General features: G+C 46.0%; 1 protein-coding gene across 1 annotated transcript; it reads right to left on the bottom strand.

The window, feature by feature from the left end:
* Positions 1-6,828: 6,828 nt before the first annotated feature.
* On the bottom strand, positions 6,829-16,430 carry KLHL33 (kelch like family member 33). The gene is made up of 5 exons (XM_060175398.1): positions 16,337-16,430; positions 15,381-16,108; positions 9,274-10,198; positions 9,001-9,168; positions 6,829-7,368 (listed from the first exon to the last, which is right to left on the bottom strand). Exons 2-5 carry the CDS (start codon positions 15,943-15,945, stop codon positions 6,831-6,833), a joined length of 2,196 nt encoding a protein of 731 aa, XP_060031381.1. The 5' UTR covers positions 15,946-16,108; positions 16,337-16,430; the 3' UTR covers positions 6,829-6,830.
* Between the last annotated feature and the right edge of the window lie 650 nt (positions 16,431-17,080).

The following is a 17,080-nucleotide window of genomic DNA, read 5'->3' as shown; positions in this document are numbered from 1 at the left end:
ATCCCACTTCCCTTCTCCAGAAGTAAGGTTCATTGTATACTAAACAATGCATGAAATGTTTGTGTTTGTGTCTTTAAAATGTTAAGTCTTTCAAGATTACAATGAATCAATGAATTCTCAACTATATGAGAAACTGACTAGTGATTTAACCTTGTGGGAGAGGTAGGAGTGTCCCTCACTGTGTGGAAGTTATTTTTACAGCTGTTGAGTGTTTGCAGATCTTGGGGCCTACCATTAAATGCCTGAACACGCACACACATACACACACACACACACACACACACACACACACACACGTGCGTGGGAGAGGGAGAGAGAGAGAAAGAGACAGAGAGAGAGAGGGACAGAGATGTTAAAAAGAAAGAAAAAGCATCCTTAAATGTTGTTGTCCTCAAATTTCTGACCCTCCACTAGAAGGCAGTATCACCCATACAGAGAATTACCATTGGAGATCTGTTAAAAGGCCAAAAGAATGGTCGGGGAGGTGGCGCAGTGGATAAAGCATCAGACTCTCAAGCATGAGGTCCTGAGTTCAATCCCTGCAGCACATGTGCCAGAGTGATATCTGGTTCTTTCTCTCTCCTCCTTTCTTTCTCATGAATAAGTAAATAAAGTATTTTTTTAAAAAGAGCAAAGGAAAAGCATTTGGGGAAGGAACACAAGACCTAGGAAACTTGAAGAAAGAGATTGAAGGGCCAGGCCGTGGTGCACCTGCTGAAGTGCACATAGTACAGTGTGCAAGGATCTGGGTTCAAGTCCCTGGTCCCCACCAGGTGAAGCAGGACTGTAGGTGTCTGTCTCTTTCCCTCTCTATCCCCCCTTCTTTCTCAATTTCTCTCTGTCTCTATCCAATGATAGATAGATAGATAGATAGATAGATAGATTTAAACAGAGATAGAAAAAAAAAATACTGTACAAGAGACCAGAGAAATATCTCACTGAGTAGGACACATCATGTTCAAATCCCAGCACCTCTTGTGAGGTGCTATGACACTGTAGGAAGGTCCAGTGCTGTGATGTCTCTTCCTCTGTCTATCTGTCTCTATCTGAATGGAAAAGCAGGCCCAGAGCAGTGAAATCACACATATTATTTGCAGATCCACACAAAAATAAGAGAGACTCTGCAAGGATTCTTAGAATAGAAGCAGACTGAGGAGAAGAAGAGAAATCACATAGAACTTTCCCTTCAGAGGCCTAAGTCTATGAGGCTTTCTTCCCTCGGAGTAATGGTCCCAACCTCAGGGCCTATAATTCTAGCTCCCTTGGCGAATTACCTGCTCTGTATCAGTGAAAGGACATGTGTAAGCTTTTTTGTCTTGGGCCAATGAGCACTGACGCAGCTGACCTGAGGAGACTGGTGATGGAGAAAGAACAGTGACTGGTGGCCACAGCTTCCTGATGGGCCAGGGAAGTCTACAGTTCACCCTCTGCAGCAGCAAAGACAGTCAAAACCAGAAAGGCCTTCATAGTGGAATTACTGGAAATTTTCTTTTAAAAAATGTCCAAGGTGAGAGTTGGGCATCCCCTAATTTCTGAATTACATTCTGTGATTTTATTCCAGTAATGAAATTGCTCATCTCAGAAAGTGAGTGCCAAACATGTCTTCCTGAATAAGGAGTCTCATTTATGAAATTGTTTTGTTGTTGTTGTTTTATTATTGGATAGAGACAGAGAGAAATTGAGAGGGGACAGGGAGAGAGACACCTGTAGCCCTGCTTCAGCACTTATGAAGCTTTCCCCTGCAGGTGGGGGCCGGGGGCTTGAACCTGGATCCTTGCCCATTGTAATGTGAGCACTTAACCAGGTGCACCACCACCTGGCCCCTGAAATTGTTTTTTATTCATCAGTAATTCAATGGATTTATTAATGGGTATCATCAAATCCCAGTAGGTAGCACAGGATTTACATGTGTGAAAACTTTTAGTCAATCCCGGAATCTCCTATATCAGAATGGTACTTTGGTCTCTCTCATTCATACACACATTTAAAAAATTAACTTTTTAAAAATGAAAAATAAAACTCAGCCAACAGACAACGTCAACACTTGTTTCTTATATTTTAGCAAACACATGTTTGAACAGATGACTAGGTAACTGGTCAGAGGCCTTTTGGGATGATAGCATTCTATATTTGGAGTCACAAATAAAAACTTACCCAGGGCTGGGTTATGCAAAAGACTTTCATGCCTTAGGCTCTGAGGTCCCAAATTCAATCCCCAGTTCTACCATAAACCAGAGCCGAGCAGTGCTCTAGGGGGAGGGGGCAGGGGAAAAAAGAAATTACTTAGGCTAGACCCTTTGGCTAACTCATTCAAAAAGCCAGGCTCTGAGCAACCATTCTCTCTCTCTCTCTCTCTCATAAACAAAGAGAGAGAGAATGAAAAAAGGAGAGAAAGAACAAATGAGGGACTGGGTGGTGGCTCACCCAACTGAGTGCACATGTTACAGTGCACAAGGACCAGGTTTGAGCCCCCAGTCCCCACCTGCAGGGGGAAAGCTTTGCAAGCGGTGAAGCAGTGCTGCAGGTGTCTCTCGGTCTCTCTCCCTCTATATCTCACCCTTCCTTCTTGATTTCTGACTGTCTCTATCTAATAAATAAATAAATATAATAATTAAAAAATAAGTACAACAAGAACACCACAGCACCATTCTGGCACATGCAGTGCCCAGAATGGAACTTGGTTGGGACCTCTTGCTTGAGAGTCCGACACTATCCATTGCTCCAACTCCCAGGTCACAATCTATTTCCCTTTTTCTCTTCCTCCTTCCCTTCCTTCCATAGTTTTTTACCCCTTTCTTCCTTCCATAGTTGTTCCCCCTTTTCTTTCTTCCTTCCTTTATTTATTTCCTCCTCCCTCTTTTTTTCCCCCTACCATTGGGGCTCAGTGTCTGCATGAGTCTATCATTCTCTTTTCTTCTTTCCTTATTTATTTATTCTTGGCTTTTATTTTAGAGCCTGAGAGATGGAATGATACGGAGAGTCACACCCTCTTAGAAAATATGGTTTGGGGGCTGGGGAGACAGTATAATGATTATGAAAAAGCCTTTCAAGCCTGAGGTCCCAGGTTCAATCCCCAGTACTACCATAAGCCAGAACTGAGCAGTGTTCTGGTCTTTCTCTCTTGGTATCTTTCCCTCTGTATCTACTCTTTCTCATTAAAATAAAATAAATAAAAATACTAAAAAAAAAAAAAAGAAAGAGAGAGAGACAAAGAAAGAAAGAAAGAAAGGGAATAAAAGAAGGGAAAAAAACCAAAGTCTAGTGGCCTGGGAGGTGGCACAGTGGATAAAGCATTGGAGTTCAATTCCTGGCAGCACATGTACTAGAGTGATATCTGGTTCTTTCTCTCTCTCTTCTCCTATCTTTCTCCTAAATAAATAAATAAATTCTTAAAAGAAGAAGAAGAAGGAGGAGGAGAAGGAGGAGGAGGAGGAGGAGGAGGAGGAGGAGGGATCCGGGAGGTGGCGCAGTGATAAGGCTTTGGACTCTCAAGCATGAGGTCCTGAGTTTGATCCCCGGCAGCACAGGTGACAGAGTAATGTCTGGTTCTTTCTCTCTCCTCCTATCTTTCTCATTAATAAATAAATAAAATCTAAAAAATAAATAAATAAATAAAAAGAAAACCAAAGTCTATCAAGTAGCAAACCTATATTCAAAACATATACTTATTAATAAATGAATATTGTTCAAACCTAAAAAAAAATAGAATATGATTTGGCTCTCAGTTACCTATGAATTGGAGAAGAGAAGATCTGGGAGAATGTATTACTCATCAAGCAAGAAAGGAGACATATTTAGGGTGAGAGTCAGTTTTTAAGTCCTGCAGAAACATAAAAGAGAACAAAAATGGCCTAAGATTATTTGGTTTGGTAAGAGGTAGGTGATGGTGACTTTGGAGAGAAGGATGATTTTAGTACTATAGCCAAAAAAAAAAAAAAAAAGCCAAATTATAGAACATTAAAAAAACTTTTTTTAATAACAGACTCAACTGAGAATGATTCAACCAGGGTGAAATTTTTATTTAAGCTAGTCTTTGCATACAAATCACAAAGAACATGTTTATAGACTAAATCCTTGGAGTTTCTTCATACTTTGAATTTCCTTCTTCCCTGTCTTCTCCTTTCCTCCCTGTACCCTACTGTATCCTCATTTTCAACTAAGTTCCTGAAGAAAGATATAGGGGGGAAAGCTTAATAAATAATAAGGTCTTAAAAGAAATGTCAGTTACCTTCTGGCAGGATGAAAGGTTCAAAGGAATCTCCTTCACTTCATCCTTAGAAACCTGAGGATCTTACCAAACAATGGTAACAGAAAATTGATCTGTGCAAATAAACTTGTCTTTCTTTGCCCTGAGCTGCTCAGAGCCCAGAAATGGAAATATAATTTGGAAGCGATTCAAGGGGAGTTTGGAAGAGAGGGAATATGTAATTCTTGAGTGAAAGCTTACTTTCATCACAAAAGGTCCAGAGAAGACAGATGACTGAAAGCAGCTTCAGAGTCTCTGAGGAACCTTTGGAATACTTGCTCGCCTGTGCTAAGGACTAGTACTTACTGCTCTTCTCAGACTAGAAAGCCTTCTTCCTCCTTATTTGTTGAGTTTCCACGCAGCCTTCAAGATCTATTTCAAGTTACAGGTACTCCTATTCCCCCCCCCCCCACAGATCTTGTGTTTTTTCAAACAGAAGCTTTGTTGTGGCAGCTAGCGAATCACCACTGAGTCATTTATCCGAAAGCACGTGCTCACTGTGCCCATGTCACACTCCAGTAAGGCGTCTTCTTAGACCTAGTGCTACTACACACTCCGTAGACCAGGGCAGAGTGAAAACATGACTTGAGTGTATACACTGAGAAACACATAAAAGCATTTTTGTGTGAATCACTTTGTTGTGATATTTGCTTGGTTGAGGCGATGCAGAACTAAATCCAGGCTGTGCCCATCTGATGTGACCTTCCCTGGCTCCTCTGTCAGAGCGTTGGTCACTCCTCTATTTTCTAGGTGCTCACAGCTCTTGTCTATACCTCTAAGTCCACTGTAGAACCCCTACCCCTTCACAAGTATGTCTTGGTCTAGAATCTCTGACCTTTTTCTCTTTATATCATGGTTGGCATCTAGTAGATAATTAATAACTGTGCAGGAGAAAGGAGAAAAGAAAGAAGGGGGTAAAGGAAGAAAGAGCAGTATGGAGAAAGGGAGAAAAAGCACATCTGACTCATCTGTCCCTTACCAAGAAAAGGGAAGTGAATTTGAAAAACGGTGAAACAGACCGAAAGGGGAAATACCACTTTCCTGGCTCTTCTCTGCCTCTCTCTTTTCTTCTGTCACTTCCTCTCATAACTTAGTGTTTGACCCAAAACTGCTGTGTTTTTACTTTTGACTCCTTAAATCATCTCAGAGGGAAGGACAGGAGTCAGTCAGGGTTCTGACTTCTGTCCTGTAATCTCTAACCTCACAACAACTGTTCTCCAACACAGAAGCCTCCCTTCTTTTTTCTGCCCTTCTCTTTCCCACATGCAACATGCCACCTCCTCACTCTGCCAACTCAGATGCATAAGCTGTGCCTGACCCAGATGGGAATTCCAACTAAGAAAAGAAGCTCTTAGGGGCAGTCAGTTTGAGCTGAGGAAAAACACTAGTCTGGACTTAGGAGTTATCAGAAAAATAAAGAATATTGTCGAGAGAAGGTGAGTGTTCTGGTAGATGGAGAATGGAGACTTGGACAAGAGCAAGTCTTAGAAAAGAGATGGGCTGAAGATGGGGGGTAGATAGCATAATGGTTATGCAAAGAGACTCATGCCTGAGGCTCCAAAGTCCCAGGTTCAATCCCCTGCACCATCATAAGCCAGAGCTGAGCAGTGCTCTGGTGTTTCTCTCTGCGTCTTCCTCTCTATGTATCTCTCTCAAAAATAAAATAAATAAAATACTTTAGAAAGAGACGAGAAAAGAAAAGGAAAGAGAAGAAAAGAGATAGGCTGCACACTGCCTGGCTTCCTTTCCCCACACTCCTCAGATTAGTTTGTGGATGGTTTTGTCTGTTTGATTTTTTACTTTTGTGCTTGATCTCACTGGGTCAGAGTCATCATTTTCCTGACTGTCCTTTCATGGTCCTACACCTGTGTTACTGTAACTTCTTGATGATCTTCCCAGTTGGACGCACATTCTCACCAAGGATTCTGCCAAGGGCCCTGGAGGTAGCTCAGCAGGTAGAGCACCTGCCTTCCATGAGTGAGGCCATGGGGTTCAGTGTTTACAGAGAACATTGAAGACCAAAAACACATAAATAAATAAAATTGGACAGGCTTAGAAAATAGCTCAACTGATAAAGCATTGGACTTGTACACCCGAGGTTCCCAGTTCAATATCCAGTGCAGACTGGTGCTCTGGCTTCTCTACTTCCCTCTGTCCTATGTGGAATTTTCTCTCATATGTAATAAATAAGCTAAAGCTTTAAAAAAAAAAAAGGGGGGGGTAGTGATGGACAGTGAAACAGTACTTTGTGTCTCTCTAGCTCCCTACCTGTTTCTCTCAGCAACAGAAAGAACCATGCTAGAGTCCCTAAGCCTTGCGGAGTTGCTCCTAGATTTCTCCTCTTTACTTTGGCACTCGGATCCTCCCCTTCCTAAAAGACCTTTCCCCTGGACACCTGGAACACTTTTTCCTCCAGATCATAAATATGAAAGCAGTTCATGAGTTGTCAGACACAGTTTGAGAATGAAATTCAACATAAATAAAGCCTTCTGCCCCTCCTCATACTCTCTCTCCCTCTCTTATAATGTTCTTAGCCCTTTCTTCTCTCCATTCCCCCCCCACATCTGCTACTGCCCCCCACCCCTCACCCTGCAGGTTTGGTTGCATGCTGGGTGGTGACTAAAGCTGCAGGATGCAGGATGCAGGCAGGCATCTCAGCCCGAGGCCTTGGCAGAGTTCCTAGGCAGAGCCATCGGCCCAGGCCAGGAGAGTAGGCATGGATAAGATGGGAGAGGGCATAAGTTCGGTGACTGTAGCCTCCCAGCACAAACAACTCCCCTTGCAGAATGGCAACGGCAGCCCCCACATGAGGGGACGGCAGGGGTGCCAGGCGAGTCCAGCTATCAGTCCTTGGTTCATAGACTTCGAAGCTCAGCAGGTCCCCAAATTTACCCAGGCCACCTGCTACATACAGCCGCCCACCCAGTGCCGCCATGACGTGAGCAGCTCGAGGTACCCCCATGGGGCTCAGAAGGGCCCTTGGTTTCTCCAGGTTGGGGTTATAGTGCAGCAGCGTGTCCAGGATCTCGTCAGTTCCACTGCAGCCACCACTCAGGTACAACTGTCCCTCCAAGATGGCAGCGGCATGGGCAAAACACGGTTCTGGGAGTGCAGGTGCCTCTCTAAGGAAGAACGGGTGATGATAGTCCTGGGATTTCGGAGACAGCATAATAGCTATGCAAAAGACATTCGTGCCTGAGACTCTGACGCCCAGGTTCGGTTCCTGCCACCATGAGCCAAAGCTGAGTAGTGCTCTGGTAATAAATAAATAAATAAATAAATAAATAAATAAATAAATAAATAAATAATAAGGGCCAGGCCACTGCGCACCTGGTTAGGCACACACATTACAGTGTACAAGGACCTAGGTTCAAGTTCCAGGCCTCCATCTGCAGGGGGGATGTTTCACAAGTAGTAAAGTAAAGCTTCCAGTGTCTCGCTTTCTCTCTCTCTCTCAACATCCCCCTCCCCATTACATTTCTTTCTGTCTCTATCTAATAAACAAATAAAATAAAACACTTTTAAAAATCATCATCCAAGTTGTCTGGGAGGTGGTGCAGTGGTAAAGCTTTGCACTCTCAAGCATGAGGTCCCGAGTTTGATCCCCAGCAGCACATGTGCCAGAGTGATACCTGGTTCTTTCTCTCTCCTCCTATCTTTCTCATAAATAAATTTAAAATATATATCATCATCCAGGGAGTCGGGCAGTTGCGCAGTGAGTTAAGTGCAGGTGGCTCAAGGACTGCCATAAGGATCCCAGTTCGAGGCCCCGGCTCCCCACCTGCAGGGGGGTCGCTTCACAGGTGGTGAAGCAGGTCTGTAGGTGTCTATCTTTCTCTCCCCCCTGTCCTCCCCTCCTCTCTCCATTTCTCTCTGTCCTATCCAACAACAATGATATCAGTAATAACAATAATAGCTACAACAATAAAACAACAAAGGAAACAAAAAGAGAATAAATAAATACAAAAATATTTTTAAAACATCATCCAATAAAATCCACCCAATAGGGGAGTCGGGCTGTAGCACAGCAGGTTAAGTGCAGGTGGCGCAAAGCACAAGGACCGGCATAAGGATCCTGGTTCGAACCCCGGCTCCCCACCTGCAGGGGCGTCGCTTCACAGGCGAAGCAGGTCTGCAGGTGTCTCTCTTTCTCTCCTCCTCTCTGTCTTCCCCTCCTCTCTCCATTCCTCTCTGTCCTATCCAACAACGACAACAACAATAATAACTACAACAATAAAACAACAAGGGCAACAAAAGGGAGTAAATAAATAAAATAAATATTTTTTAAAAATCCACCCAATAAAATAAAATAAAATAAAATCATCTCCCTCATAAAAGAATGACAATGAAAATCAAAACCTTGGCGCTGGGCGGTAGCACAGCGGGTTAAGTGCATGAGGAGCGAAGCACAAGGACCGGTGTAAGATCCCGGTTTGAGCCCCTGGCTCCCCATCTTCAGGGGAGTCGATTCACAAGTGGTGAAGCAGGTCTGCAGGTGTCTGTCTTTCTCTCCCCCCTCTGTCTTCCCCCCCTCCATTTCTCTCTGTCCTATCCAACAACAACGATATCAAGAACAATAATAATAACTACAACAATACAACAACAATGGCAACAAAAGGGAATAAATAAATAAATAAATAAATAATATGAAAACCTTGAATTACAATTATCATCATCATCACCTTCAGTGCCCCTTCTCTTCCAAGGCCCCTTGTTTCTCGCTGGTTTGTAGACACACCCCTCCCCCTGCTCACCTCCAGACATTGAGCTCTGGGTCATAGACCTCCACAGAGTCGAGGGCGATGCCATTGTCTCGTCCCCCCAGGGCATAAAGCAGTCCATCCAGTGCTACCAAGGGGAAGAAACACCGAGCCTGGCACAAAGGCGCCACCTCCTCCCAGTCCTCCTGGCTGGGATCCCACCTAGACACAACAGGACAAAAGATAAGAAGAGTGAAACCTGGCAGCTGTGCTTGGTTGGGTCAGCCGCTGCCCACCTCAGGGCCAGCCACTCTCAGGGCCCCATACCTGAACGTTGAGGCCAGGGTGCTGGAGTTGCTGTAGAAATCCTGTCCTCCACACACATAGAGCTCCTTGCCCGTGAGGCTGGCAGCCCCATGCCGGAAGCGGCCTGGGGCAGGCAGGGGGGGCAGGCACCCCCACTCCACAGTCCGCACCAGGCCGATGCCGCAGCAGAAGGCCCGTGCCCACCACACTTTCCCTGATGGCTGCCTCACAGCCATGTCGGATCTGAGCCCATCTCCGCCGATCACCACCAGGGCCTGGTCAGGCTCCCTGCGCCTCTCGGGACCAGGAACCTCGGCCTCCACCAGCAGCTGCTGCAGCAAGTCTGGGGGCAGTGGGGTGGGCAAACCCACGGCATGCACCCTCCGCAGCTCCCTGGTGGACATGCGGCCAAAGCGGACACAGCCAAGCAAGGCCTTGGCCTCAGACACCTGCGTCGCTGGGTTGGCAGCGAGCCAGCAGCGCGCAGCCATGAAGGCCTCAAACTCCTCCTGCACATGAAGTTCATCGCTATCCAGGAGCTCGGCCAGGCAGGTGGCAGGGAAGGACGGGAAGGCAGGGCAGGAGGCCACAGCAGGCAGGTGGGTGAGGAGGTAGTGACGGGCTCTGCTCCAGAGCTGCTCCAGCCCAGGGGCTTCAGCCATGGAGAACAGGGCCAGGCAGCGCGTAGGGCTGAGGCCCTGAGCCAGTGCCCTCTGACAGAGAGCCAAGCAGGACGAGCTCTGGTACTGCAAAGCCACCTGGGCAGCTCTCAGTAGTCCTGGCCACCTGGCTTGTACAACCCCGGAGTAGGCATAGGAGACGAGGAGGCGTAGGTCCTGGGCAGAGATGGTGTGCAGAGACACCTTGGTACCCTGAGATTCCCTCATGCCACTCAGCAGCATGGCCCCGAAGAACTCACTGCCACAGGCCAGGGCTGCTCTGTGCACTGCAAGAGGGAGAAGCAGAGGAGGACCCTGAGTGTTGCACACCACCTTCCCCAACTTTGCAGTCCCAGCTTTGGGTCAACCCACCCAGGTCCATAGACCAGACTGTGGTGTGCATCAGAATACCCTGGGGTACTCGGGGAAAATGCAGGTTTCAGAGACCCACGCCCAAAGATCTGATACACTAGCTCTGGACGGAGACCTCAGGAACCTGTATTTTAACATTTTCCAAGTACCTGGCGTGATTTTCATGTTAATGGTATAAAGTTACTTTGATAAGCACTGCTTTAGTTTTGTGCATCAGGTTGATTAGAAAAAAAGAGTCTTGGGTTGGGGAGATAGCATAATGGTTATGCAAACAGATTCTTATGTCTGAGGCTCCCAGAAAAAAAAAAGTCTTGGGTTGGGGAGACAGCACAGCAGTTATGCAACAGAGTTTCATGTCTGAGGCTCAGAGGTTCCAGGTTCAATCCTCAACACTACCATAAGCCAGAGCTGAACTGTGCTATGATGGGAAAAAACAAACAAACAAAAAACTTAATGAATCAAGATAAGTAGAGTTATTGGCAACATTTGCTAAAAGGGAAGACAAAATAAGTTGCAAAGACCAACATGCAACTGATATAGGCTGTCTATTTTGTGCACAGAATAAACTTATTTCCTTAACAACTATAAAGGCTACTAGCATACCATATATTATTTCTGCTTAGAGTGGTATCACACCAAGGAATGATTTGACACAACCTCATCTGACTACCACTTCCTCCTGTCCAAGCTTTAGTGCAGATTTCTCATGTGTCCTGTTTTATTGATTTTATATGATAGGACAGAGAAATTAAGAGGGATGGGGGAATTGATTTTTATATGATAGGACAGAGAAATTAAAAGAGGGGGGAGATGGGGAGGGAGAGGGAGAGAGAGAAAAAAGAGAGAGGTAACTGCAGCACTGCTCACAAAGATTTCCCCCTGTAGGTGGGGGCTGGGGGCTTGAACCCAGGTCCTTAGACACAGTAACAGGTATGCTTAACCAGGTGCACCACCGCCCAGCCCCTCTCATGTGTTCTAGTTTTTTGTTTTTTTTTCTGCATGTCCCTTTCCTCATGACAGTGTTGCTCATGGAATCATGAGAATTTAAGCTGGAGACTTCTAAAAGGCCAGTTATTCCTTACAAGATAAAGAAACTGAGTCCTAGAGAGGTGAATTGATGGGGCTGGGTGGGGGCTCACCTGGCTGAGCGCCATGTTACAGGGTGCAAGGACCCGGGTTTGAGCCTCCCCCTACCCGGTTCCCATCTGCAGGGGAAGAGTTTTTGCAAGTGGTGAAGCAGGGCTGCAGGTGTCTCTCTGTCTCTCTCCCTATCTTCCCCTTCCCTCTCAATTTCTGGCTGTCTCTATCCAATAAATAAAGATAAATTTAAAAAAAATGCAAGAGAGAGAGAGAGGAATTGACTTGTTTTTCATGCAGTGAGCATACCTGTCCATCAGTACCCTGGCTGTCTTCATGACACTGAAACTGTCCTGTTAACAAATGCTGCAAAGCAACTAGTATGCTACTCTTCCTAATGTAACTCAGTTTGAGATATGTGGCATCACCCACCTCTGACCAAAATGTCTAACCTACACTTAATCAAATCTTTAGATCTAAGTTTATAGGCACATTAGAGAATCAAGGAACAAGTTAAACAAAACTGTAAGTAAAAGCATGCAAAACTAGAAAATGAAGCTTTCTGTAAAGGTAACTAACTTGTTTCTGCAATAAGTCAGATCATAAAAGAGGTGCTGAAGGTGGCCTGGGAAGTGGCACAGTGGTTAAAGAGCTAGTTTTACAAGCTGGGGAGACAGTATAATGGTTATGCAAAAGATTTTCATGCCTGAAACTCCCAAGGTCCCAAGTTCACTCCCCAGCCACACCATAAGCTAGAGCTCAACTGTGTTGAGGGGAGGAGGAGAGTCTGAGAGTCTGAGAGGGACAGTCTTTCCTTCTTTCTTTCTTTTTCTTTCTTTTCTTTCTTTCTTTCTTCCTGTCTGTCTTTCTTTTTTTTAAGTTTTTTTTTTGTTTTTTATTTATTTTCCCTTTTGTTGCCCTTATTGGTTTTCATTGTTGTTGTAGCTATTGTTGTTGTTATTGATGTCGTCGTTGTTGGACAGGACAGAGAGAAATGGAGAGAGGAGGGGAAGACAGAGAGGAGGAGAGAAAGACAGACACCTGCAGACCTGCTTCACTGCCTGTGAAGTGACTCCCCTGCAGAAGGGGAGCAAGGGGCTCAAACTGGGGTCCTTAAGCCGGTCCTTGCACTTCATGCCACATGCGTTTAACCTGCAGCACTACCACCCGACTCCCCTCTTTTTTTAAAGTTTTCTGGGTGGTCCAGGAGGTGGCGCAGTGAATAAAGTATTGGACTCTAAAGCATGAGGTCCTGAGTTCAATTCCTGCCAGCACATATACCAGAGTAGTATCTGGTTCTTTCTCTCTCTCCTCTTTTCTTTCTCACTAATAAATAAAAAAAATATTTTTTAATTTTTTATTATTATCTTTATTTACTGGATAGAGACAGCCAGGAATCGAAAGGGAAGGAGGTAATAGAGAGGAAGTAGAAAGAGATACCTGCAACACTGCTTCACCACTCGTGAAGCTTTCCCCCTGCAGGTGGGGACTGGGAAATCAAACCCAGGTCCTTGAACATTGCAACATGTGCACTCAGCCAACTGCACCACCACTTAGCTCCTAACAGTTCTTACTTAATTCAGGTTGACCAAACAAGCTTTAAGGGAGTCTAGTGGTAGCGTAGCGGGTTAAGCATAAGTGGCGCAAAGCACAAGGACTGGTGTAAGAATCTCAGTTCGAGCCCCTGGCTCCCCACCTGCAGGGGAGTCACTTCACAGGCGGTGAAGCAGGTCTGCAGGTGTCTATCTTTCTCTCCCCCTCTCTGTCTTCCCCTCCTCTCTCCATTTCTCTCTGTCCTATCCAAAAACAACGACAGCAATAGCAATGATAATAACAATGATAAACAATAAGGGCAACAAAAGGAAAAAAATAACCTCCAGGAGCAGTGGATTTGTAGTGCAGGCACCAAGCCCCAGCAATAACCCTGGAGGCAATAAATAAATTAATTAATAAATAATAAGATTCTGCTGCTAAGTCATCTCATCTATGGCATTTTTTCATAGCAGCCCAAACTGTCTTAATGAAATAGCTTATAGCTTAGTCAGACACTTTTCCTTCTGGGAATACCTAGAAACACTGTCTGCCAGTCATTTCTCTTTTGTTTGTTTGTTTTATTTTTATCTGAGATATATAGAGAGAAAGATACAGAGACCAGAGCACTGCTCAACTAACTGGCTTATGGTGGTGCTGGGGGATTGAATCTGAGACTTTGGAGACTCAGGCATGAAAGTCTCCTTGTAGGGGGCCAGGTGGTGGCACATCTGGTTGAGTGCACATGTTACAGTGCACAAGGACCTGGGTGCGAGCCCCTGACCCCCACCTGCAAGGAGAAAGCTTCGCAAGTGATGAAGCAGTGCTGCAGGTCTCTCTCTGTCTCCTTTCTCTGTCTCTCCCTTTCTCTCAATTTCTGGGTGTCTCTATCAAATAAACAAAAACTAAAAAAGGGGGGGAAGTCGGGCGGTAGCACAGCGAGTTAAGTGCAGGTGGCGCAAAGCACAAGGATCGGCGTAAGGATCCTGGTTTGAGCCCCCGGCTCCCTACCTGCAGGGGAGTCGCTTCACAAGCGGTGAAGTAGGTCTGCAGGTGTCTGTCTTTCTCTCCCCCTTTCTATCTTCCCCTCCTCTCTCCATTTCTCTCTGTCCTATCCAACGACAACAACAATAATAACTACAACAATAAAACAAGGGCAACAAAAGGGAATAGATAAATAAATATTGAAAAAGAAGAAAAGAAAAGAAAGTCTCCTTGCATAACCATTATGCTATCTACCCCCTCCAGTCACTTCTCTAATAAGTAATAGTTGTGTGACTATGAACCTGTCTTGAAGTCTAACCTGATTTTTTTAAACAAAGCATTACAGCTGAATTTGATAATCTATAAACTATTTAATTGAAAACTTTAAAAACAAGATTAAGTGATGAGCAAAGGAGAGACAGAGCATCATTCTAGCACATGTGCTGCAGATGGACCTCAGAATTTCATGCATATGAGTTCAACACACCCTCTACTGAGCCACCTCTCAGACCACAATTTAAAATTTGCATGTGTCTGCATTCTGACTCTCATTTTCAGGTCCTCTATGTCTTTGGCATAACTTTATAGGGGACGTTGTATGGCCCAGTGATAGAAGACAGGGCTAGTGGATATGAGCTTATATTTTAGTCTCTCCATTTACCATCTCTAAGCTTTGTTTGTTTATACCCAGGGTAATGGTGCCTACCTCACTACCTGTCATTGAGAATTAAAAGCAATGGCAGATGTAAAAATTTCTGGTACCCACAACATCACCAAATGTTAGTAGACTTTGAACAATATATAACTCGTGACACATCTTCATTTTTCTGGTGATATCAAGTGTTAACTTCAAAATGCTGTGACCTGGCAAAACAGTAGCAGCCTGTTTTCATTAACTGAAGGGTAGACTCATGTCTGCCATGGTGACAAGTATACTTAGATAAAAGGCTCCACCTTTCCCACTATTTTTTCTGGGTTTGTTTGCTTACTTGCTTGCTTTTTATACCTTGAGAGATACTTCAGGTTAATCCTTCTTTGAGTCAATTACTTTCTTTTATTTTGTTTTATTTTTGTTCTTTTTTTTTTGAGCCAAAGACTTTCTATTTGTCCTACTGGCATGGACTGTGCCCTTAACTTCAGCCAGCTGGTTAAAAATTCCTTGGTACTGGGCACAGGGAAAGCCAGAGAAGGAAGGATCAGCTTAAACTTGACAGTACAGCCAAAGAAAACATCTCAAGTGCGCATGCCCACTCTCAGTGGGTCAACAGAGGCACCTTGAGGGAGATTCTGCTTGTAGCACGACTCTATACCACTATGGGGGCGGGGGTAGATAGCATAATGGTTATGCAAAGAGACTCTCATGTCTGAGGCTCCAAAGTCCCAAGTTCAATCCACCATAAGCAGTACTCTGGTGAAATCAATCAATCAATCAATCAATCAGTCAGTCAATCTACTATAGTAGAGCCAAAACCACCTGCAGCTTGCACACTGCCCACTGGTCCTCACCCCACAGCCGGCAGCCGTCTGCCTCTAGCTCCAGGTCACACCCGATACCCTGCTGGTACAGGACCTCAATACTTCGCAGGTTCCGCCTCAGCTCCTCTGCCCCATTGGGCTGCTCTGCATCTTCCTGGGAGCTGCCAAGGACCTCACACCTCTGCTGGACCACAGCCTTCACCCGGGGAGCACCCAGGGCCTCAGCAGCAGCCAGCACATCTCTCCAAGGGGCAGAACCCAGCACCCCCTCATAAGCAAAGGTCAGCACAGCCTCCCAGCCCCTGGGGGCCACGTTGAGGCTGATGGGGGTTCTCGGGCCTCTGCTGTTCAGCAGCCTGTCTCGGAAGAGGCTGCTCACTGCTGCCAAGATTACCCGATGCACCCTGTATACTCGCCCGGCAACGGACACCTCTTCATCCAGCAGTAAACTCTGCTCCCGCAGCCTCTGTGCCTCTGTGAAAAACTGCCTTGGATGCTCTCCACTGCACAGTTCCTCGGGCTTTCCATGGCCACCGTCCTCAGCCTCCTCTTCCTCTAGGGACCAGGCTGGAGAGGGAAGGTTGCCTGAAGTCATGGGCCTGGGGCCAGACTCTCCCAGAGGAAATGGGGGCAAACTGGGGTCTTCGTCGGGGGGATGGAGGTCAGATGGGAGTTCTATCTTTCTGCATTGCAAGAGAGTTGTGCCCTGGGTCCGAGGGTTGATGGAAGGAGCCTGAGATGCTCATGGCCTCAGCGAGCTAGATGATTGCAGAATAAAGAAAGAAAAAAAAAAATGCTCAGAGCAGCACCTGGAGAAGCAAGAGGAAACTCTGATTCCAGCTCCAAGAAATGTCAGGTGCTTGCACTATATGACACCCCCACCCGCCTGAGCCCTGCATCTGCTACAGCAGGCTGGGGCAAGACGCAGAGAAGCCCAGGCAAGATTTAGTTTCCACCCTGCCCCTTGTCCCCGACCTGACAGTCACCTGCCCTGGACACCAAGGTCCTTCTTGCCTTTTCACTTCTGCTTGCTCGCTCGCTGCAGGAGAGAGCTAGCCTGCAGCACCGCCTTGGGTCAGCGCACCCACCAGGCTAATTATAGACCAGTCAGAGACTGGGCTGTGGAACCCAAACCCCAACACCCAATCCCCTGGGCCCGTCCCTAGGTGACCTCCCCCACCCCCTCCCACCTGGAGGACATGTCTGGGTGCTGAGCAAGGGGAATTCGGACGCCCAGGAGGACCCGGAGGACGACGCGAGGAGGGGGAGAGTGGTGGCTGCAGGGAAAGGCTGCATTCGCCCCCCTGCTGGGGGGCCAGGCGGGAGTTTGGACAGACGGCTCAAACCCTGGAGAAAGAAAATAAGTTGAGACTGTGTCTGCCCAGAACTCTTTTTTTTAATTAGTGATTTAATAATGGTCAATAAGATTATAAGATACCAGGAATACAATTCCATACAGTTCCCACCACCATCCCCTCTACTGGAAACTTCCCCATTCTTTATCCCTCTGGGAGTATGGGCCAATTTTTTTTTAATTTTTTATTATCTTTATTTACTGGATAGAGACAGCCAGAAATCAAGAGGGAAGGGAGAGAGATTGAAAGACACCTGCAAACCTGCTTCACCACTTGTGAAGCTTTCCCCATGCAGGGGAAGACTGGGGGCTCGCAGGTGGGGACTGGGGGCTCGAACCTGGGTCCTTGTGCACTATAATCTGTGCACTTAACCAG

The sequence above is a fragment of the Erinaceus europaeus genome, chromosome 16 (genome assembly GCF_950295315.1).
Source record: "Erinaceus europaeus chromosome 16, mEriEur2.1, whole genome shotgun sequence".
Lineage (NCBI taxonomy): Eukaryota > Metazoa > Chordata > Mammalia > Eulipotyphla > Erinaceidae > Erinaceus > Erinaceus europaeus.
The sequence above is the reverse complement of the archived record's forward strand: the minus strand, read 5'-3'. Positions and strand labels throughout refer to the sequence as shown.

What these genes read in the sequence shown, in the direction of transcription:
- KLHL33 (XM_060175398.1), bottom strand. Translation starts at nt 15,945, where the DNA reads ATGACTTCAGGCAACCTTCCCTCTCCAGCCTGGTCCCTAGAGGAAGAG. An exon ending in ACCCTGGCCTCAACGTTCAG is followed by an intron (nt 9,169 to 9,273) that starts GTATGGGGCCCT and finishes TGTTGTGTCTAG; the next exon opens with GTGGGATCCCAGCCAGGAGG. An exon ending in CCAGAGCTCAATGTCTGGAG is followed by an intron (nt 7,369 to 9,000) that starts GTGAGCAGGGGG and finishes GTTCTTCCTTAG; the next exon opens with AGAGGCACCTGCACTCCCAG.